Below are 22,049 nucleotides of genomic sequence, written 5' to 3' on the forward strand. Positions count from 1 at the left end.
TGCCTCCAGCAGAGGCTCCTGCAGCCCCATGGTAAGGAGTCTGAGCTGTTCCATGGAGCTGCTGATGCAGGAGTGGACACAGCCCACTTGTCCCTGTCAGGAAAGCTTCCCTAGCACAAGCATTAGGTTCCACTCCCCTCCTGTTTGAGCTGATTAAGAAACATGAACAGTGGTGATTGGGATAGGTTTATAAAAATCTTGTTTTAATCACACAAAACTGAAGTTTGTGATGAAGACTAAGTCGACAGTTCCTCTTAAATACCAGTGTGCATAAGACATTGCATTAGGCACTAGGCAGCAGCCAACATCAGTTAGAGTCTGGCAACAGAAGCCATTTTAATACCTCCCTTCATACTGTGTGGAATTACAGCCTTTCGCAATACATCATTATCCGAGGCTTCCCGCACCCCACCTCTGTACATCCGTAACCCCTGTGGATTCCGAGCAGGGTTCACAACAGCAGTGGCATCACAACCATCAAACAAGGACTATTTTCTATACAAGATTTTCGTTTCTTTTGCAAAAGTTGCAACAGAATTAGTGCATTGTGACAGAACCGGAGATAGAAAAGAGGAGTTGGCATGCTGGAGTCCAACACAAAGAAAGACAACAGGCAGCTCGTTGGATGTACTATATTGACAAGATACTGATTGGTTACATGAAGAAACGTACAATACAAAATACAGAAGAAACCAGTTTCGCTTCCCTCTGCCCCACCCCAGAATACTCATAACTGATTTGGTCAATAAGTGGCTGAAGAGCCAGAGTTTGTCACTCTAATGCTACAGTTTAGTGGTTGTTCTAGGCATATCGTACTGGGATTAGCCTCAGCTTTTACATACGGGTGATGTGAAACAAGGCTCTCTAGTCTCAATATCCCTTTGTTTCCAATAGTGAACTACAGTACAGTGGGACCTGGGTGCCACGGGCTCTCCCCGCAGGAGGCCTGGGCGGGCTGGGCAGGCACCAGGTCGTGCATCCACCACCACCAGGAAGAGGGAAGAGCAGAAGTTCATATATTAAAAAAGTGACTTAAGACTTAGAATTGAATTAGTATTTGTACAGAAAGGTGCAGGTGGAAGAACTCCCTCCAGCCTATGATCAGAAAGGGATGGAGAAATCACAGCAGCCACCGGCAGCAGCCGCTCTACGGTAAGTGCGATTGTTAGCGTGGATTCCAGTCACGTCGTTCCAGGGCTCCGGCAGCGGGACCGCCTGCTCAGTTGCTGCAGCACTGGCTCCTGCTGGGCTGACTGCTCTCCTGCAGGTCAACCACCCGGTTCCGGCCCGCGCCGCCCGGCGCGTTCTGGGGTTCGGTTTTTGGCAGTTTCTTGGCTGGAAGGAAACCAGGCGTGAGGAGGCTCCTGTGCCGAGGCCAAACCCCCCCCGCGCACACCCAGCCCGGCTCAGCCCCATCCTCTGCAGCAGCTCGGGATTGGGCACTGCCAGCAGCAGGAGGGCAGGAAACAAACCCACTCCAGTGCTGGCTGTCAATCAGCCCCACTCCTTCCCTGCCCAACACCCAGATCCTGGGAGAGGGAACAGGCTTTGGGCAAAGGCTCCAACTACTCAGGGATCTGACCAGTACAAGCTGGTCCTCTCCAGCCAGAGCCCCCAGCCCAGCAGGGATGGGAGCCCCCACAGTGTCCATTGGGCTGCAGTGCTGGTGCTCAGAGGTAGCCCAGTCACCCTGCAGCACACGAGCTGTTACCTATTGCCATGAAGATTTCATTCACATTCATCGCTGTCTTTGCAGACGTCTCCATGAACAGCAAGCTGTTGTCATCTGCATATGTTTGTGCATCCTACAAACAATCACATTGGAGTGCTAAAGGCACCCTGCCAACAGGAGGCCCAAGCAGGCTTCACACGCTTCACTTGCTGGCACACTAACCACTAAAGGAACTCTGTCCTATTCCAGGCCATTCCCCCCCAGCACCCTGATCCTGCCTGGGGAGACACACACGACACTGCTGCATGGCCAACATCCCAAGAGCCTGGTACAGGCTGCTTGTGAGCCACTTGAGCCCAGTGTGCACACAGCCTGTCCTGAGCAGCACACCACCTTGTACTTTGGTTAGGTGGGGGAAATACAGCCTGTAAATGCACCACCAGCCAGCCTGTGCAGAGGTCTGAGATAAGAGCTTCTCCTGAAAGTCTGCCTCAGACAAGGCAAGAGCTCCAAAGAACAGAACAAGCTGCGAATGGTTCTTCGTGTGTCTTGTATCTAAAAGATGCTGCTTCATACCCTGCTGAAGGCAGCCCCAGATGAGTAAGGCACCAGGAGAAACTGGAGACAGAAGCTTGTGCTCTGTGGGCCTTATTTTCTACATTCAAACTGTTACCAACAACAGCAACAAGAGCTACAAGTGCCAACTGTTACCAACAAGAGGAGCACACAGGAAAGGCAGGCTGCAGCTCACTTTAGGTGGCATCCTGGGGTCCTCAGCAGCATTAAACCTTGATTTCCACTCTCCCTCAAAGCATTTTGCACATAGCCACCCTCTCCCCCACTTAAGCAAACAGCTGCTTCCCTGACTTGCTTGGGTAACAACTGATCTGGATTCCCACTCACCTGGAAGTCCACAGCTCTCTTGGTAGCCAGGTCTGCCTTGTTTCCTGCTAGTGCAATTACAATATTTGGGCTAGCCTGCCTCTGCAACTCTTTCACCCAGTTCTTGGCTCGTACAAATGTGTCCTGGAAGCAAACAGGAGGCAGCAGTCAGGAAGGGCAGCCTCTTATTAATCCACAGTGAAGATATGATTAGAACAAGCCTTTCCTGTAAGAAGTTTTCTGCCTCTACAGCACTTTGTAGCAGGATCCTTTATCAGCTCAGACAGCCTTGGTCACAAGTGAGGAAGAGGCCATGAGCAGTTTTCAGACACTCAGCACCTACAGGCAGGCATCTGCAGGGACTCTGAACCCAGCCACTCTCCGGGGAGCTGAGAAGCATCAGCTGCAAGCACAGGCACCTCCTCCCAGCAGAGACCCACAGCCCAGCCCAGTACTCACTGTGTTAGTGATGTCGTAGACAACGATGGCTGCCTGGGCACCCCGGTAGTACATGGGTGCCAGGCTGTGGTACCGCTCCTGTCCTGCTGTATCCCAGATTTCAAACTTCACCGTTGTGTCATCCAGACAGACCGTCTGTGTTAGGAAGGCAGCTGAAAGAGAAGGTGCATGTCTGCCTCAGCTCCTCCTGGAGAGCCCTGCAGCAGGAGCCAGGAGCTTGCAGCAGTTCTGCTTTGGCAGCAGAAGCCCCAGACAGGGGCCAGTGCAGAGCTGCTTGCTGTGAAGTCACAGCTCTGCCATATCCTCCACTCCTTGCACATAGGAGCCCAAGAGCCACCACACAGCCGACAGGAAGGTGGCCCCCAGAGCCTGGGCAGCAGCCAGCCGTGGGAGCAGCAGCACTGCCAGTCACTTCCCCAGCAGCCTCCTCACACAGCAGCCAGTACAGCTGCATCACCACCAGGATTAGTTTTGGAGAGCACCAGAGTGCCAAAGCACTGAAGTCAGCTCAGTTACACTGTACTCCCCAATTTAGTAACTGGTGATTTTCTTGTTCCAGCAAGTATAATACCCTGTGTTACATCCAGGATAAAGGCAACCAGCCCTAGATACAGATTGAAGAACAGCAGAATGCCCACATGACCCTCTGCAGCAGAACATTAAGCCCTGCTTGCCCATAAGCTATAGATATAGCTCTACTTACTCTCTTCATGGGTTACTAGAGGGATAAATGAAGCCTTTTCTCAGTATATACCTCCTAATATCACTGCCCAGAGACCCAGGTGCTGACTGACCTTTGATTGGTGACACCATGCTAATGATGTCAAGCTCAGGAACTAGACCTGAAAGAGCTGTGGAAGTAGTTAAGAGTATCAGGCTAGAAACAGCCCCCAAATCCCAGGTCACGCTCTGAGAAGATAATTAAGGGCTATAAACCAAGCTGAAGGCATCAGTTCTAATTAGAAGCAGGAATTCAAGCTCTGGAAGTGAAGACGCCTCAGAGGCAGAGCACACGGTTGCCATAGCATTATCCTCTGCTGCGCTGATCTTCACACTAACAAACAAACTGTAAGCTGAGAGGTAAAGCACTGCCTGCCTGATATTGACAGCAAAAGCCTCAGCCCAGCAGCCATCAGCACTTCTGATGCCCCTGGACCACACTCATGAGGCATCTCTGAGCCGCAGGCACTTGGCATTGGCCTCACCTCCAATTGTGCTCTCCTGGTACTCGTGGAACTGCCCCTTGACGAAGCGCAGGACGAGGCTGGACTTCCCCACCGCCGACTCCCCCAGCAGGACGAGCTTGAACTGGCAGATTTTGTTTCCAGCTGCTGGCCCATTCGGTCGAGCAGCTCCACCTCGACCCGCCATCGTGCCCTAAGTGCAGGGGTGCCGAGAGTTAAAGGATGCTGCAGGTTCTGTGCTGGGATCCACCTGGAGGCAGGTTGCAACTGAAAGAGGAAGCCGGAGTTAGTGACACAGTCATGGACCAGCCGTACCAGTTCTAGAGGGTGGGTTTGATCTGCAGCCACCATCAGCACAGGCAGGTGATGCCTCCTTCCCATGGGGGAAAGCTATGAGCTGCAGCACCGCTCTCAGTCAGCAGCTCCTTCAGCAGCATCTCCAGTCTCCCGAGCCTCCTTGGAGAAGGGATGTTGACAACACAACCTTCCCTCCCCACCACCTCCACTGTGTGTGCCTGTTGCCTCATCTTGCTGGGGTGAGGCAGGTAAAGAGCAGCCAGCACATCAATTGCTGTTATTAGAGCTTCATCTATTGGAACGACAATTAGTTCATAGAGGTAACTGAGGTTGACCTTTAGCTCCTTCCTCCTCTCCTGAATTCACAAGGTAGCAACTCCAGACTACCAATACAGTACAGAGGTGTTCAAGTGTTACACATAAGCAGTCATGAGAAGCAGTTCTGCCTGTCAGTCCTTCGGGTCACGAGGCAGTCAAAGGCAGTCTCTATAGGTAGGCTGTAGTTTAGAGGCACTCACCCCAAGCCATTAAATACTGCACCTTAGAGCAGAAGGAAGGCAGAAGCACAAAACCATTGCAAGAACAGCAAGACAAGCTGGGTTTCATCCATAGTAACCAGAAGTGAAGCCTCAGTGCCTTCCCAAGCACTTAGCTCAACTGCACACAGCAGAGAACAGTACTTCGAGTGCAGTTACACAGATTTAGGCATATTTCCTGTACTCATCACAACTCCCACTTCCTGTCAATGCTAAATGCTACAACCGATTGCATCTGCTCTGCATTGCCTCTTTCCTTTCAGCTCTCATAACCCAAGCTTCTGGTTGACAGACAACTGCAAACAGGCCCCCAAAAGACAGTTTCTCCTTGTCCTGAGTGTACCCCCAAAGTCACTCTGGGTGTGCTCTGAGTACAGTCAGCATCTATCCACAAATAAAAACCTTAAAGCAGGTTGAAATGGGCCTGAACTGAGACAGCACATCCTGTGAACAAGGCTCAGGGCTGCCTCGGTACCAAAGGAGAGTTTCAAATACCTGCTTTCCAGGGCTAGGCCTGCCCAGTTGTAAGGTTCAGCTCCATAGTTTGATAGGAAACAAAGAGCCACTTCAGTCAGAGCTCATCCAGAGGGATAGCCCATTAGTGCCATGGGCTAGAGAACCAATTCAGCTTTCAGAACACAAAAGCACTTGTGCATCCTCTGACCTAGAGACACTGAACCTCAAATTGGTTTGAGCAGGAGGCAAGGCAGAAACCTGCTTTAGCCAGTACCATTCATTGAAGCCAGAAAGGAACCATGAGGAGTAACATCAGTGCAGCGAGATGCTTCAGCAGCCCGAGCTGTGAAGAAGCCACTGCTTTGAGTGACCTGTCCACTCCTTGGTTAAGTCAGTGAAGAACATTGCTTTCATAGGATGAGAAAGCTCAATAGGAAGCAAAGTGGCAGCTGCTGGGCAGTGAGGAAGCAGCACTTTGCAGCTCTGGCTGTCACCAGGTGCAAGAGCATCAGCCTGAAAAGCTTCCCACCTTTTAGTTTCTCCTCTAAGCAGAGTTTGCCAGGGAACAGCTTTTGCTTGTTTAACCTTGCACTCCTTCTGCAGGGCAGTCTATCAGCTCTGCTGCTGTTTCACTAACCCCCGGCACAGTAAATGCCACGTGAATCATGCCTCTGCCCAGCTATGACCTCCTGAAACACGATAGGGGTGATTCCCAGAGCAAAACAAGGAAGTGAGCTCAGTGACATCCTCAAGTCTTGGCACGACCTGTATTTCACACATCTCGATTCGTTTCTCCATCTGGTTGTGCTACAGGAGCCCAAACAGAATTAGGCAAAAGTGTCTGCATGGCCAGGTCCTCATGGAGAGCTACTGACCAGAGCAAGTAGCGAAGCAACCAGACACTTGGGCTACTTTTAGTTCTGGAGAACCTGAGCATCCCCTAAAGGTGGTTTGAGGTTTGGCTGCGGGGTTGCATGACTGCACATCCACAAGAGAAGCTGCCAGACCTTCGGGATGGTTTGGGTGGCATTGATGCAGTTCAGATGACCCCACCTGCTCACTGGGGGTCTCGGGCTAAGCACATCCATGAGACCAGGACAACCAGCTCAGCATTCCTGCTGATGTCCACAGGAAGATCCCCAGGAGAACACGAGGTCATGTTCGAGCCACAGGTCAGCCAGATCAAAATAACTGCAGTGCCAAGGGGTGGAAGTGGCTGAAGGTGCAGCTTGTCCCAGGAAGGTGATGCTGGTTTGCTTGCCCTACCTGCCTCCTGCACACACAGGAGCTCTGCACCACACAGGCAAAAGTGCCAGCTTTGTTATGGTGAACTCTGGGAACAGTCTCTTGGTTGGTTGGTTCAGTTTCAATGCCTGATGCTGTACAGAACGCCAAGCCTGTCGCTCCTGTGGTTTATGCACCACTCAGCACTTCCCTGTCTGACAGGAATGAAGACAGGCTGAGAAAGTTGGGGCTGTTCAGCCTGGAGAAGAGAAGGCTGCGTGGAGACCTCAGAGCAGCTTCCAGTATCTGAAGGGGGCCTACAAGGATGCTGGGGATGGACTCTTCATCAGGGACTGCAGTGACAGGACAAGGGGTAACGGGTTCAAACTGAAACAGGGGAAGTTTAGATTGGATCTAAGGAAGAAATTCTTTATTGTTAGGGTGGTGAGGCACTGGAATGGGTTGCCCAGGGAAGTTGTGAATGCTCCATCCCTGGTGGTGTTCACGGCCAGGTTGGACAAGGCCTTGGGTGCCATGGTTTAGTGTGAGGTGTCCCTGCCCATGGCAGGGGGGTTGGAACTGGATGATCTTAAGGTCCTTTCCAACCCAAACCGTTCTATGATTCTATGATTTGGTGCACTCCATGAACACTGAGGCTCAAGGACTGGAGAGCCCTGAATGAGAAGGCTCACTCAGATGTCAGCATGGCTGCACCCCCAGGGCAAGGCAGCTCTCCAGAGCTGCTGGGATGCTCGAGAACAGCACAAAGGCTGTTTCAGACAAACCAACCCAATACAAGAACCCCAATCTCCACAGTACAATTCCTGTCAGATCCCCATGTTAACCCCTGCACAAGTCAAGTGCTTTACAATACCCTCTGCCACAAGTTACAGACCCTGATGGCTTTGCCCTGTGTTCACCCAGCAGCAAGGACTCCTCTGAAAGCTGGTGAGAGTTAGAAACCCAATCCTGAAGAATCCAGTAACCCGAGAGGGCTGCTTCTGCTCTGAGCTATGCAAGAGGCCATTTCACCAGGGATTTGTTGGCTTAGAATCAAGATCCTCAAGACAAAAGCCCCACTGAAGTATTTATCTTGTTAAATAGCTGACAGTGTTACATGAATTCCTTGGCAAAGGAAGCCCTGAAGTTACTGAGTGGTTTTGCTTCACCTCACACCGAATGGGCAGCCAGCCATGGCCAGCAGGAAGCTTGTGCTACCTTGCTCCCACCCCGAGCGAGTCAGCTTTGGGACCCAGATTCACGAGCAGCTTCCAGGAGCAGGGCCAGCAGCAAGTGTGAGACCCACCAGAACACCACAGACTCCCCTAGCCCAGATTAGCATAGCACAGGGTGCCAACCTGAGCATCCAACACACTGCAATAGCCTTATTGTGGTAGGGTCCACACTGCAGAGGAAAGAGTCACAGACCCAGCTCTTAGAGATTTGACGACCCCAATCCCTCAGCCCCATAAAGTCTGATCAGTTTTAATACTTCATCTTTCTACAGACAGCATGCATTTCCTTCCACAAACAAAGGGCTCAGTCTCTGGATCAGCAGGGCTGTAACCTGGAGCTTCAGCAGCAGCTCTGAATTGGGAACTAGTCATTGCAGTTGTCAGGAGCTGCACTAGAGCCTTAAAGTGCAGATTCACAGACCTAAATCAGCTCAGTCACAATTCTTCTATAGAGTCGCACGCCCAAACCTCCCAAATACTTGGGCACATGCATTTTATTTTAGAGGTAAACAGGATTTACATTGACAAAAAGTGAAATTACTTTTAGTTGGTAGCTACAGCCCTGAACAAGTACAGCAAGATCTGTAATCCCAGCTCCTTCCCATGCTTCTGGATACACACATCTCCTTCCTGACACCTGCAAAGCCACAGCCCCCAAAGCAGCTCCAGCAGCTCTTCCAAAACAACTCTATCTGAGCCTTCAAGGCCAGCAAGGGGCTGCGTGCAGGGAGCCTGCAGGATGGCACCACAGGCGCTTGTTGAACAGGCAGTGCTGTACTTGGGTGAGATCATCCGGAGTCCAGGTCAACTCTGAACACAGTCATATACAGAAAGGGACTGCTCAGTTTAAATCACATTTGCTAGATGCCACCTGAAAGCAAAGCCAGGAACACTCAAGCATCCTCCAGAGCTGATCTGACTCTTTGGAAGATCACAGCCTACATGACTGTGTTAAGATGTGCAGTACTTGGATGAAAGGCTGTTATCAAGCTCCCTCAAGCCTTCTTCTAGCCAGTTTAACCCCATTCACATCCCCTCAGGAGGGTGTTAAGTGCTTATTCTTTACCAGGAATTCTTGAAAACACCCAATGAGGTACAAAGACATTCCACTTCCTGATTCTGCCTTGGAGCTACAGGTTTTTAATGCTCAGACAGTTGACTAGGTATCAGCAGCAACAGTTATTAGCATGTTGGTCACAATGGCAGCACAAGGAAGTTTCATGTCTAATGCAGTAGGGAGGTTAATTCTGCAGAAGAGCATGACTAATTGCTTTTAAAACTACTGTTACTGTCCTCTTAGATCACCACAGCTGAACAGAGAAACAGAGTGGAGCCAGGCTTAGGTACTTTTGGTTTATCCTTGACACTGCAAGGACTTGGGCCCATGTCACAGCAGAAGAGGCACAGTGAGGCCGAAGGAGGAACTCATGAGCACAGGTCTGGACCTGCTGCAAATGGAACAAAAGCATCAAGTGTTTAATTCTGCAGGCAAGGGTCTTTTAACCCCTGCTCCTGCAACTGCCCCTTGCTCAGCATGCCCTCAAAATACAGTTTAATAACACAGAAATCCAGCAATGCGTGCCTTTAGATAGCACCCACTATTCCGCGAACAAGAAGGCAAGATCATTGATACCACAAAGCACAAACCTGCCATCTTCACTGCAACAGAATCAGTGACCTTCATAATATCTCTTCCAGACTTGCCCCTGGCAGCTCCTTATTTGGAGCTCTACCAAATAAAAGCAAACATTAAACCCAGGGGTTTCTTATCTCTTTATGTAGAACTACTCCAGCAGCTCATTCCTGGGCTCCAGGGGAGGAGAGGCTCCTCTTAGGATGGAGATGAAGCTTTATTCTTCCCCAGCACTGTCACTCTCAGGAAGGTTCACTGTCTCCGGCTAGCACTTGGAGCGTTTTCACAGTGTTACTCTGACAACTTCACAGAACTTGCATAAGAGGACTTCAAACTTCATACCCCAAGGGAAGGAAAGAGCTGACTCCACCATTTCTACGTTCTACCCTCTTTCAAGTATGCTGACCGAAAAACTCCGGGCTACACCCACTTCATTAGAAGCGTTCCCATTTCATTTCCTGTGTCTGAAAGCACTTGGCATTCTTTCCCTTTCCTTCTTCAGGGAGATGCCCTGACCACCTACCCACTAAACAGGCAGCACTTGAAGCCAGGATCAAGAGTTGATGACCAGCAGGGCCTAGAGCAATTCTCAAGCTGAGCCCTCTTCAGAAGCAGGAGCTTTGCTGTGATGAAGGTAATTCCACTTCTCATCCCAACAATTAAGTTCGGCCGAGCACACAAGGCATGAATACATCACTAGACAGTTTTGTTTCAGACACTGCCCAACTCCTTATGGGCTTCACTAGTAAAGCAAAAGGGACTAAACCATTTAGGTTACTAAACCTAGACAAGTGCTCTATTTGCATTCACACAGCAAGCCAGCCTCCCCCTCAGTGCTCTCTAGGAACTTAAACCCTTCTGCAGGAGTCCCATCTCATCTTGCTCGCACACCTGAAGGGTACCAGCCCCTGAACAGCCTCGAGGAACCGACACTGCCTGGCACTATCTTAAACCCAACATTGTCTCAATCAGCCTGGAGCGTCTTAGGGGCAAGATCACCTTTAAAGGTAGATTTGCTTGCTATGAAAGCAGTTGACTGGTTGGGCATATTGTTGAGCCCCAAGTGCGAGATTATTTCAGCACTGAGTCCCAGTTACTGAATCTAAGCTTTGCTTTTCTTTTCTTGCTCCTATGGGTCTATATAGGCTCATGCTTTACCTGCTCACCTCAAGACTGCATTTAAGATGAGCATTGTTTAGCAGCTGCCTACACACACTATTCTCAATCCTTCAGCCTCTTCAGTCACATTTCTTTCACCCTGTTAACCAGTTCAGCTGAAAGAAAACCATAGAAAACTTTTGGAGTCAAGGCAGTAGTGAATATTAATGGCTATTCCAAGAAAGTTCACTCAGCACAGCATGCCAAGCCAACATGAATCACAAGCCTCTTCCTTTTTTTGGTCTCAACCAAGCATCAGAGTCCTGCCATCAGCACAGGCTCAGGAGTCCAAACCCAGTGCAAAGCAGATCTGATGTCACGCTCTAAGCAGAGCAGCTCAAGTATGTGTTGACCCACCACACAAAAAGCTAAGAATAGTAGATGCAAGTTGTTCCACATCGGACTTAAAATAGTACCTGGCATAGCTGCTTCCCTCCGATTTCCTTACGCTTGGAATCAGTCAAGGTCAGACCTGCCACAGCCACACACAAAAGCAATACGCTAAAGGGCAGCTGAGACGGGGTCAGCACTGGGCTCAGGCTTGCTGGCAGCCCAGTTTACAGTAACAGTCCCAGTTTGCTGGCAGGGAGCAGCTCCCACCCAGCCCCAGGAGTTACAGCAGCGCCTCAAGCACTGCCAGGGCAGGAGGTCCGAGCAGCTCCCGCAGGATTGACCCCACAGACCTGTTGCTCACTTAGAATCTGCACTGCACACACAGCTCCCAGCTCACGTGCAGTGGGGTCTCTCACTGCGCTGAGGATCCAAGGACACCCTTGCTCCTGAGCACATCTGCATCTCCTTCCAGACGAGCCACGAAACTTCCTTGCAGGCTTTGTGCCTCGCTCGAGAGGCTGCAGCACCGCGGATTTCACTTCGCAAGTGCCTCTTACAGGGAGACAGGGGCTGTGTTTGCCACCAGCAGCAATCCAGAACGGTCCCCATTCTACTGGAAGCTACTTCCAGCAGATAAAGTCACATCCTTCATGCAGGCGGCTCTGCCCGGGAGCCTGACCGGGCTCTCAGACCTCCGGAGCGCCTGCTCCCACCTCAGCCCCTAACTGGGTACAACACAACACTGCACCACTGCGATCCTCACGGGGCCACACGCTCCACTTCACCTCCAAACAGCCACTGCAGCCCGAAACACAAAGGAGGTGGGAACGGGCCACACCGGTCCCGGTGCGCACCGCGGACGGAGCCCATCCTGCTCCGGGAGAGCCCCCAATGCAGACATGACGCTTTCCCCCAGTCCGACTCGGCCGCGCCGCTCCTCCCGACCAGCGCAGCCCCGGTCCCGGTTACAGCTGCGGCCGCGTTCCCGGGGCCGGACCCGCTGCTCCCCCGCCTCGCCTGGACACCGAGCGGGGCCGGCGGGCGGGGACCGGAGCCTTGCTCCGAGCAGCCTCAAAGGCCGCAGGCTCCCGCCCCAAGCCCCCGCCCTGCGCCCGCCGCGAGGCTCCCGCCGCCTCCCTCCGCGGTCCCGGGTGAGGGCCCTGCCCCGCAGCGCGGCCGCACTCACCGCCCGGAGCGCCGCTCCCCGCCGCAGGTGAGTCTCGCAGGCCCCGGCCCTCACTTCCGCCTTTACCCGTTCCGCTTCCGGATCCGCCCACCCCTTCCGCTCCCCGCCTGCAGCCGATTGGCAGCAGCTGCTGCCAATCACTCTCTGCCCGTCCCTCAGGGGGCTCCGCCCCGTTGCGTTACGTCAGCCGGGCGGCCTGGCGTCCGGCGGTGCCGCGGGGGCCGATGGGAGATGTAGTCCGGCGGGACCGGGGCGGGGCGGGAAGAGATGGAGCGGGAGCGGGGTGGAAAAATAGAGACTTTATTGCAAGGGGACGGGGCGGGAGCGGCGGGACCCCCCCCCGGCACCCCCCTGGGTGTCCCCCCCAGGGACCCCCGCACCGGGCACCCCGCGGGCGCAGAGTCTAAAACCGGATCAAAACCCTGCTGGTGCCGCGCCGGGGCGAGCGCCGCATCCCGGGGAGCTCCCGTGGGAGCGGGCCGGAGGTGCGCGGTGCCCCCGCTCCGGCTGCTGCTGCCCCGGGAGGTCTGGTGCCGGTGACCGGGTAAGAGAGAGCGGGGCAGCGGCGAGGAGTCCCCATGGCGAGGTCCTCCCGCCGCCACCCCGGAGCCCGCGGGGTCAGTGGGAGCTGGTGGAGCCGGAGCGGGGTTGCGGGTGGATGTGGGACCGGCCACCGGCAGAGCAGCCCGGGAAGGAGTGGGCAAAGTGGGGCGGTAGCGCGAGGGGCGGCGAGTCCGGAGTCCGGCGGGGCTCAGGGCTGGAGGTGTCCCCGCGGGGCGGGCATGGCCCCAGCCAGGGGTGCGCGGCGGGGCTGGCACCGGCGTGGGCCGAGCGGCTGCGGACGGGGCAGCGTTTGGCCGGGGGGCTGGCGCAGGGGGAGCTGCGGGAGCTGGGGGGAGAAGGGGGCACCGGGGCGGGGGGTGATAGGGGCCGAGGGGCTGCAGCGGGCAGGCGGTAGGGGCAGGCGGGGGGCTGCGGGGCGCCCAGGCGGCTCTGGAGCAGCTCCATCATGCGCTGCAGCTCCCGGCTGAGGTGGGAAACCTCCTGGTTGAGGTGGTTGATCTGGAAGGGGAGGGAGAGTCGTGAGCGCCGGTGGAAGCTCCCTCCGGCCGAGCATCCCCGGTGCGTTCGGGGACGTGGCTCCGGCCCCCAGCGCACCTCCTGGTTCAGCCGCATGATGTTCTGCTTTATCTCCTCTGCTTCCAGCGCCAGGGCTGGGCTGCACGCATTGGTCCCTGCTGGGAAAGACATTTCCAGTGGTGGTGGAGCGCTCCCCGAGCCCCACGGCCAGTGCCCCAGGCCTTGCCTAGCACTGCGGGAGGTACCTAAAGTGGGGGAGTCCCTCGCCGTCCTCTGCAGCGGGGTGTCCACGTTGAAGCAGAAGGTTTGCGGCTCCGACGTCCTCCCGTTGTCCTCAATCCCATCCACAACTCTAGGACAGGAACAGGGTGAGGGCTGAGCCTCGCCAACCCCTCGCCCCTCTGCCACCATTCCCAGCTGCACAAACCCGCAGCAGGGCATGTCCCAGCCTTACCTGGGGCTGAGGTCCGGGGGGCCGCAGGTGTGCAGGGAGGGGATGAGGAGCTTGGGCGGCCTCCTGCCCGCGCTGCCCTCCTGCTGCCGCCGGCACTGGGGAGAGGGGCTGCGGCCCCGGCTGCAGCGGGCCGGGGAGCGGCAGTTGCGCCGCAGGGCTGAGACCTGGCACAACTCATCGCCCAGGAGGCTGCTGGGGGAGCCGCGCCGGGCCGGGCTGCTCAGCTGCGGCAGCAGCAGCTTGCGGCGGGCGATGGTGGCAGGGGAGCGCTGGAAGACCTCGTCCGGCTCCTCCTCGTCCTCCAGGACGGAGGGAAGGGGCTTCCCCGTGGCGGCACCGCTCTCCGGATGAGGCTGCGGGTGGGTGCAGGGGGAAGTCAGGGCTGGTGCCATCCCGGCCCCCTCCCGCCCGCGCCCGGCGCAGCACAGACCTGCGGAGCCTTCGGCAGCCGCGGGGACCGGGAGTAGCGGCAGAGCCCCTGTGGGGAGAGCAGAGGGCACCGGTTCAGCGGCACACGGGACCCCTACACGGCCCTGCGGGGGCCGGCTGCACGCAGACAGCGCCGGGTGTGTGCCTCGCTCCCCGCCTCAGCATTCAGGCCTCCCGGCCTCTCCGTGCCACCCTGCACAACCAAACCAGCACCAGCACCAGCCCCGCAGCCTCTCGCCTGCTCTCCTTTCTCTGCTGTGTATCTCAAGCCAGAGCCAAGGCTGCACCCTAAATCCCATCAGAGCATCAGCTCCCACAGGAGCCAGGCTCCATTTGCTTCCTCCACCCTTGGGTTATTTATCTCTTTCCCTGGCGATGGATGTGCTGGGTTTTTGGCTACCTGGGATCTAGACCCCCTGCCCCACCTCTGTAGGGCCTGGGGCTGTGGGTACCGCTCGGTGCCAGCGCAGAGCCAGCAGCAGAGATGGGGGAGGAGAAGCTCTGCAGAGCTATTTCTGCAGCAGAACATCCCGGAGCCGGCAGCGTGACTAAACCCACACCCCCCGGCGCTGCCTCCTGCGCACCGGGGGGGCTGTGCCCAGCTGCCTGTCCCTCAGTGACCCCCAGTCCTCTCCATCCTCATTTTCGAGCCTTTCATCGGCCTCCTGCTCCGCAAATGCTCTGGTTTCCAATTCCCCAGAGTTACACCAGGACAGAAAGCACCTGCATGGCCGCAGGGAGGGAGGACACGCACCTACCTCCATCTCGCTGCCCTCCCGCAGGTTGAAGGTCAGATCCTGGTGGATGTCGGCCATGAACTTGCTGGCATACTCAGGGTAGAGCTGCAGCACCTCGCAGAGCCCCCGCAGCCCGATGTGCTGCAGGTCGCAGTAAGTCAGCGCCTTCACGTCTGCATTGGTCTTGATCACCCGGTCGGTGCTGCACAGGTCGGCTCCGATCAAATCCCCTTTGCCTGCAGGAGGGCACCGGGGTGGGCTGGCAGCATGAGCCCCGGACCCCTCACCCGGCTGGGCAGCAGAAGGGGACTGGGGGAGCATCCGCGCCGCCTGCCCTCACCCAGGATGGCCAGAACCACGTTGTCCTTCAGCACCTCGAGGGAACCAGAGCAGACGAAGTAGTTGGCCTGCAGAGCATCACCCTGGCGCAGCAGGTACTCCCCGGGGGCGCAGAACGAGGTCTTGATGTGGAGCGAGAGGGAGCGGAGGCAGCCGCGGCTCGCGGTCTCGAACACGGGCAGCTGCAGGATGTCCTTGTGGAGGTGCATGGCCACGTCCGCGCGCAGCTCGTCGGGGAAGTTGTGCAGTAGCTGGGGGGAGCGGGGCAGGGTGCTGGGTGTGGGGGGCAGGAACAGCCCCCCATCACCCTGACAGGGGACAGGTCCCACTCCGGAGGAGAGCATCTCCCCACTGGCCAACATGGGCCAGCTCTGGTGCAGTGATGGGCTGCCTCCGCTCCATGGGTCTGTCCCACTCCCTGTGCTGGCAGGAACCTGCCCCAGACCTGGCGCGCAGCTCTGGTCCCTCTAGCATGGACGTGTGCACATCTGCACATGCTTGCACACATGTACATACACACACACTGGCACTCTTATAGCTGGCCCTGCCAGCCGCTGGAGAGGGTCTGGACCAGCCCAGCCAATATCTCATACCTCGTTGGCATCAATGCCGTTGTTCACCGACCAGGTGGTCTGGAAGTACTCCAGCATCCGCTGCTTGAGCTGCTGGGGCAGGTGGTGGACGCGGATGAAGTCCTTGAGGTCCTTCATGCGGGTGTGATAGAGCGAGCGGCGCGAGTACATGCGCTGGATGATGGCCGTGACGTTGCCGAAGACCACGGCGTGCATCAGCGCTGAGGATCAGGAGAGCAGCATCAGACCCACCGAGGGGGCCCAAGCAAAGGCTGGGCTCTGGCCCTGCCAGCAGTGTGGGGCTGAGGGGTGCAGCACAGGGGACTTCTCCCCTACCTCCACCGCTGGGGCTGTCCTACAGCCCTGATGTGTTCATCGCCTCCCCCAGTGCCCTGCCCAGGTTTCCGCTGCACCCGCTCCTCCAGCTTGGGGGGATGAAGCCCCCCAAGTGCTGCCCCACTCCCCTTCTCACCCCCAATGAGCATGGTGCAGATGGAGAAGATCTTCTCGGCATCGGTGTTGGCGCAGACGTTGCCAAAGCCCACGCTGGTCAGGCTGCTGAGGGTGAAGTAGAGGGAGGCAATGTAGGCACTGCGGATGGAGGGGCCCCCCAATGAGCTGTTGATGTAGGGAGCCTCCAGCCTCTTGCCCAGCTCATGGAGCCAGCCTGCCAAGCACAGCCAGGGGTTAGCACCAGCACAGCCCCCGCCGCTGCCCCAGCCTGAGCGTGCCCCCATCCCCTGCAGCCCCCTCACCGATGTCCCAGGTCTGGGGGTCGTTGCTCTCCATCTCCTTGCGCCCGATGACGTACCAGATGCAGGCCATCCAGTGGGCCAGCAGCGCGAACATGGACATGAGCAGTGTGAGCACCATGGCGCTGTACTGCGAGTAGCGATCCAGCTTCTGCAGCAGCCGCAGCAGCCGCAGCAGCCGCACCGTCTTGAGCAGGTGAACCAGCGAGGTCTGGGGAGCGGAGCAGGGGCTCAGGCAGGCTGGGAAGAGACCCCTCCATCCCTCCAGCAGGGACCCTTCACCACCCCCGAGCTGTCAGGAGGGTTGTGGGCTCTGGGACCAGATGGGATGAGCATGTCCCCCGCAGCCTGCCACCACTGAACCACCCTGCGGGATCTGGGGTGCTGGAGAGGGGCAGAGAGGGGAGAGACTGCAAGTGCCCCTCATTGCAATGGGGTGTGTGTGTGCACAAGGCGTTTGCACAGGGACATGGAGCTGCTCTGAATCCTGGGCAGAGCACAGGCACGCAGGGTGCTGAGTGCTGGGTGCTGGTGCTGAGTGCAGGCCAGGTGCCTGCCTGCAGCTTCTGCAGAGGTGCCTCAGCAGTTACTGTCGTTTGTGGCATCCTATGGTTAAATTGGGATGTGTGGGAGGTTTCCTGCTATATCCATCACCGCTTCCCTTCGCTGCCCGCGCTGCACTCGCATCCCTGCGGAAGGGGCCGCCTCTCACCGATGCTGCCGACGGCACTCACCACGGTCACATTGAAGATGTAGAGCAGATCGAAGGGCAGAGCAGCGATCAGGTCCACGAAGAACCAGGTGGCCATGTAATGGATGCAGATGGAGCGGGGCTCATACACCACCTGCCCTGACTGGCTCACATACGTGGTCCGGAAGTTCAGGATGATGTCTGTACCGGGAGCAGAACCAACCCTCACTGCGCTGCCACCACCAGCTTAGGGTCCACAGCCAGTCTGGGGCCCAATCCCAGGCTGCTCAGCAGCAGCAGTGGGGGCAAAGCACCAGCTCCCCTCTGCATCACCCCACAACTCTGCCCAGCCATGTTCCCCACCCCAAACGGGTGCTCAGCCCCAGCATGGGCCTACCCAGGATGAAGAGCATCTCCACAGCGATGTCGCTGACAATGGTGCTGCGGGCAGCTGAGAGGTTGTCCTCCGTGCCCGTGAAGCAGACGTTGTACGGCACGGTGATGGCCACATAGAAGGTGGCCAGCAGGATCAGCCAGTCCCAGAGGGCCTTGAAGATGCTGTAGTGGAGCAGGATGAAGCGGGACTTCTGCACTGCGGCCACTTTGTACTCGGGGATGGACAGCTTGTTCTCAAACACGTTCTGGGGGAGCAAGCAGCAGAGTGGCACATGGTGGTGCATAAGGAGCAGAGGTCACTGCAGTGTCCCCCCCTCCTGATGCCAGGGTGATGGACACGCCTCTCCAGTGGGGCACATGGGCTGCTCTGAGGTCACCCTCAAAGATGGGCACAGAACACCCGGTTATGGCGTATAAAGGAGCGTGAGGCTAATGCTATCAACAATAATCCACCAGCACTGCCAGCTGCTGCCCAGAGCATCCCAGGTGCCAATTCACATCCTGGGGCAGAGCCCCCCCCCATGCCCACAGGGACACGGTGCTGCTGGGGACAGCGGGAGCCCGGCGCTGGGGCCCCGCAGCCTGGTAACGGCGCCCCCCGGGGCCGCGCTGTGAGCGACCGGTTGCGCTTCCCGACAGCAACCGTGTGAGGAGAGGCACAGCCCCGCGGGAGCTGCCGCAGGGTCTGCGCTCCCCTCCCAGCCGATGCCAACGAACCCCATTTGCAGCCTGGGACCTGGGGTGGCTGCTGGAGATGGTCGGCATCTCGGTGCTGGGGAGGCCAGCGAGGGGCACGCATGGGAACAGACTGGTCTCAGGATTGCTGCAGCATCACCAGCCTGCCCGGGAGGCATCGGGCGAAGCTGAGGGTTCCCCCAGGTCCTTACACGGTTGATTTTCATCTCGCTGCCGTCCCTCCGGGCAAACTGGCTGCTGAGCCGGTGCAGCACCGTCCGGCCCTGCCTGCGCGCTGCCCGCAGGTGAGAGCTCCCGGGCCTCTTGCTCCTCTGCTTCTCTGCAGCACACAAGACATGCTGGGTTAGTGGCTGCGGCACTGCTGGAGCAACAGGGCAGGGGCTGCTTTGGGTCCCCTCCCTGCACGGCTGAACAGAGGCAGGCAGGGAACTGGGAGCCCGTTTGTCACTTGCCCACTGTGCTCATCCCTCCCCATCCCACATCCGTGGCTCACCCTCCTTCTTGTCCCCCAGGTGGCTCCTGCCCCGGCTCTCTGTGATGTCCTTGAAGGAGAAGAGGAAGAGCACCACCTCCCCCTTCTCGTTCTTGATGGGCATGATGTCCAGCAGGCACCAGAAGGCAGCTCCTGCATGGACAAGACGGGTGCTGAAGGCAGGACAACCCCTCTGCCCCTCAGCATCTTCACCCTGGGGACATGTCCATCCAGAGCCACAGGCAGGGTCCCAGTGCCGTGCACCACTCACCACCCTTCTTGTAGAAGCAGACCTCGGTCTGGTACTCCTGCCTGCCGTCCAGCACCTTCTCGATGCGCTGCAGCACGGGCTCGCTGGTCTCGGCCCCGTAGAGGAAGCGGCAACAACAGTTCTTCTGCATGACCTCGGTGCGGGCGAAGCCGGTGAGGTCGCAGAAGCCGTCGGAGCAGTAGACGATGGGGAAGCCGCAGCGGACCTGCGCGTTGGCCAGGATGAAGTTGCTGTCTGAAAGGAGAAGCAGCTGCCCCTGAGGGCTCGGGGCCACCCTGGGGGCACAAAGAGCAGCTCAGCCCTCTCGGACCCCCATGGAGCTCTCTGGGAAGTGGAGCCAGGTCTGTGTTTGGCTGAGGCTGCACCCAGAGCTCGCTTGTTCCCTGCCTGGTGGCCTCTGAAGCCCACCCCAGCCCCAGGCACTGGGGTCCTGGAGCCCAGATCCAGCTCCCAGCTCCCATTGCCAGGCGATTCCTGCCTCCCCCTCACCATCTGCTGCTCCCACCTCCCTCCAGGGCTCCAGCAGCTTAGCAGGAGCCGGCAAACCCAGCCAGGCACTGGCAGCCCTGGGGCACTGGGCTGCGGTGCTGCGACCTCCAGCCCACCAAGAGTGGGGCAGAGAAGCTCCGAGCCTGGGATGAGTCTGTGGCCCATGCTGGGTGACCTTGGCCCACAGGGGAAGATGGCCTCATGCTAAAAGGGTGCCAGGGAAGCAGGGTGTATGGCCACCATGGACTACACCTGCACCCAGTGATGGCAGAGCAGGGTGTCTCCAGACCCAGCACAGTCCCCAGCTCATGGGTCCCCAGCCCAGCACCCCTGTACCCCACAGCGCAGGCACCAGGAGCAGGCAGACACGATCTGACCCCTGTCACAGTGAAGGAGAGAGCCCCTGGAAGTGCATGGCATGCATGGGGCAGGGCAGGGCAGGGCAGGCAGGGCAGGGGCAGAGGAGGCTGCGGAAGGAGGGATGCAGCCACAGGCAGCCCTGGTGCCACGGGGGTGCAGCGGGGCCACCACAGCACAGCTCAGCCCAGGATTAGCTTGGGGAAGCAAAAATAGCTTGAAGCTGTGACTAAGGCCAGATTTTGGCTCTGGGGAACCAGGATTACGGCGTTGTCCAGGATGTGTTATTAGAAAAGGAAAATAAGGGCTTGCATTTGGGAGCAGCTCTGCTGAGCAGGGGGATGCGGCACTGGGGGGCTCAGCAGCCCCCCTGTCACAGTGACCAGCTCACACAGATGGGTACCCTCGGGCCCAGCGGGCCTGGGAGAGGCAGGGTTAACTCACCCGGGTATCACTGGCTAAAGCCCCTCTCCATGGCAGATAAAGCCGATAAAAGTCACATCAAACCAGCAAAGCCTGAGGCTATTTAAAAGCGTCTGGAAGGTGGCAGCCAGATGGGGATGCTGCCGGGGTGCTGTGGGGCAAATCCCATCTTCCTGGGGCAAATTCCGAGGGCTTTGCCTTGGTTAGGGTGCTGCAGGCAGCTCCCCTGAGGACCCCGCTCCTCAGAGAGCCAGATCCAGCCCTGGGAAGCCTCAGCCCTGCGGAGATACAGTCACAGCATCACCAACACAAGGCAGATGCAGCTCTGCCCTGGCACCTCTGGGCACAGCTAGGGAAGGTTCAGGGGCTGCCGCCTCTCACTGCGGTCTCAAAGAGAACATCCCGAATGAGAGCTCCTAAAGGCAAATGACACCCTGTGTCATCTGGGATGCTCCACATCACACCAGGCCAGGAGCCAGCCAAAACATGTCCCAGGGCTGCTCCTGGAGCCCCGATGCTGTTGGAGGGGAATACAGGTTCCGGTGCCATGCTCGTACTGGTCCCTCCCAGCAAGGTGGGACATGTCCAGCCCCACAGGCAGTTGGTCCAGGATGCTCCTGCTCCAGGAGATTTGGGGGGAAGCCTGGGGTCAGCCCTGAGCATGGGCTGTCCCCGAGCGACTGCATGGTGACAATGGTGCCGGGAGCTGGCACGTGGCACGCCGGCATGATCCCCTCCACAGCGTGCCAGGGGTTTAATCTATCCTGGCCACAACACATGGACATGGATATGGAGGGGAGCTCCAGGGGTGCACCAACAGCACCTCCAGCCGTGTGAAATGACCCCAAAAAGGGACGATGTCCCCCAAAAACACAGCTTCCTGGCACCCACCTTTCCGGGGACATAACCCCAAACCAGCGGGCTCTTTGCTAACGGGGTGGCGGCCTGTGCAGCACTGGGGGTCCCCAAGGGCCCTGCCATGTGTCGCAGAGATGACAGCCACGGGCTGTACCCCATGGCAGTCCCACAGCTCCAGGGAGCCGGGGGGCAGAACCCCGAGCCCCGGTCCCCGCGGGGTCTGCCAGAACCCACGAGCCCCCCCGGGACCCGCCACCGCGAAGCAGGGTTCCGGGGGGCTCCGGGGCAGCCGGGGTGGGCCGGGACCGGCAGCGACCCCGCCGGGGCCCCCCCCCCGCCCCGGGTCCCTCACGGCCCCTCCCGCAGCGCCCGGCCTCTGTCCCTGGTGCTGAGCGCGGCCGCGGGACCGGCAGCGGGGAGAGCACCGGGGACTGCCCGGGGTGCGGCGGGTACCGAAGCATCGAGCACGGACGCGGGGGGCACCGGAGCACCGAGTACGGACACCGGGGGGCACCGGAGCAACGGACACGGCCTCCCCCGGACAGTGCAGAGCGCAGGGACGGCCGCGACCCATCGAGCCCCGTCCCTCCCCGGGGGCAGCGCCTCCTCCCCCCGCCCGCTCCCCGCCGCCCCGGCCCTACGTGTGCCATCGAAGCGGGTGGCGATGGTGTCCAGGAACGTGTTCTGCGGCGCCAGCAGCCCCTTCATCACCGGCATGGTCCCGCGGGGCTGCGGCCGCAGGATCGGTCTCCGCTGCCGCCCCCCGGCCCCTTCGCAG

The 22,049-nt window shown here is 58.1% G+C and overlaps 2 protein-coding genes across 2 annotated transcripts; both read right to left on the reverse strand.

The window, feature by feature from the left end:
- Positions 1 to 297: 297 nt before the first annotated feature.
- Positions 298 to 12,327, reverse strand: RAB5C (RAB5C, member RAS oncogene family). The gene is made up of 6 exons (XM_080633384.1): positions 12,256 to 12,327; positions 4,219 to 4,464; positions 3,014 to 3,165; positions 2,576 to 2,698; positions 1,712 to 1,805; positions 298 to 1,335 (listed from the first exon to the last, which is right to left on the reverse strand). The coding sequence occupies exons 2-6, from the start codon at positions 4,382 to 4,384 to the stop codon at positions 1,220 to 1,222; spliced, it is 651 nt and encodes a 216-aa protein (XP_080489510.1). The 5' UTR covers positions 4,385 to 4,464; positions 12,256 to 12,327; the 3' UTR covers positions 298 to 1,219.
- Positions 12,328 to 12,873: 546 nt separating this feature from the next.
- On the reverse strand, positions 12,874 to 21,988 carry KCNH4 (potassium voltage-gated channel subfamily H member 4; the record flags this gene model as incomplete). The annotated part of the gene is made up of 16 exons (XM_080633421.1): positions 12,874 to 13,317; positions 13,414 to 13,490; positions 13,581 to 13,687; positions 13,790 to 14,142; positions 14,220 to 14,267; positions 14,977 to 15,191; positions 15,296 to 15,545; positions 15,888 to 16,087; positions 16,339 to 16,533; positions 16,622 to 16,829; positions 17,353 to 17,510; positions 17,707 to 17,950; positions 18,593 to 18,720; positions 18,895 to 19,026; positions 19,145 to 19,378; positions 21,913 to 21,988. 16 exons carry the CDS (start codon positions 21,986 to 21,988, stop codon positions 12,874 to 12,876), a joined length of 3,069 nt encoding a protein of 1,022 aa, XP_080489547.1.
- Between the last annotated feature and the right edge of the window lie 61 nt (positions 21,989 to 22,049).

The sequence above is a fragment of the Psittacula echo genome (genome assembly GCF_963264785.1).
Source record: "Psittacula echo genome assembly, chromosome: 23".
Classification (NCBI taxonomy): domain Eukaryota; kingdom Metazoa; phylum Chordata; class Aves; order Psittaciformes; family Psittacidae; genus Psittacula; species Psittacula echo.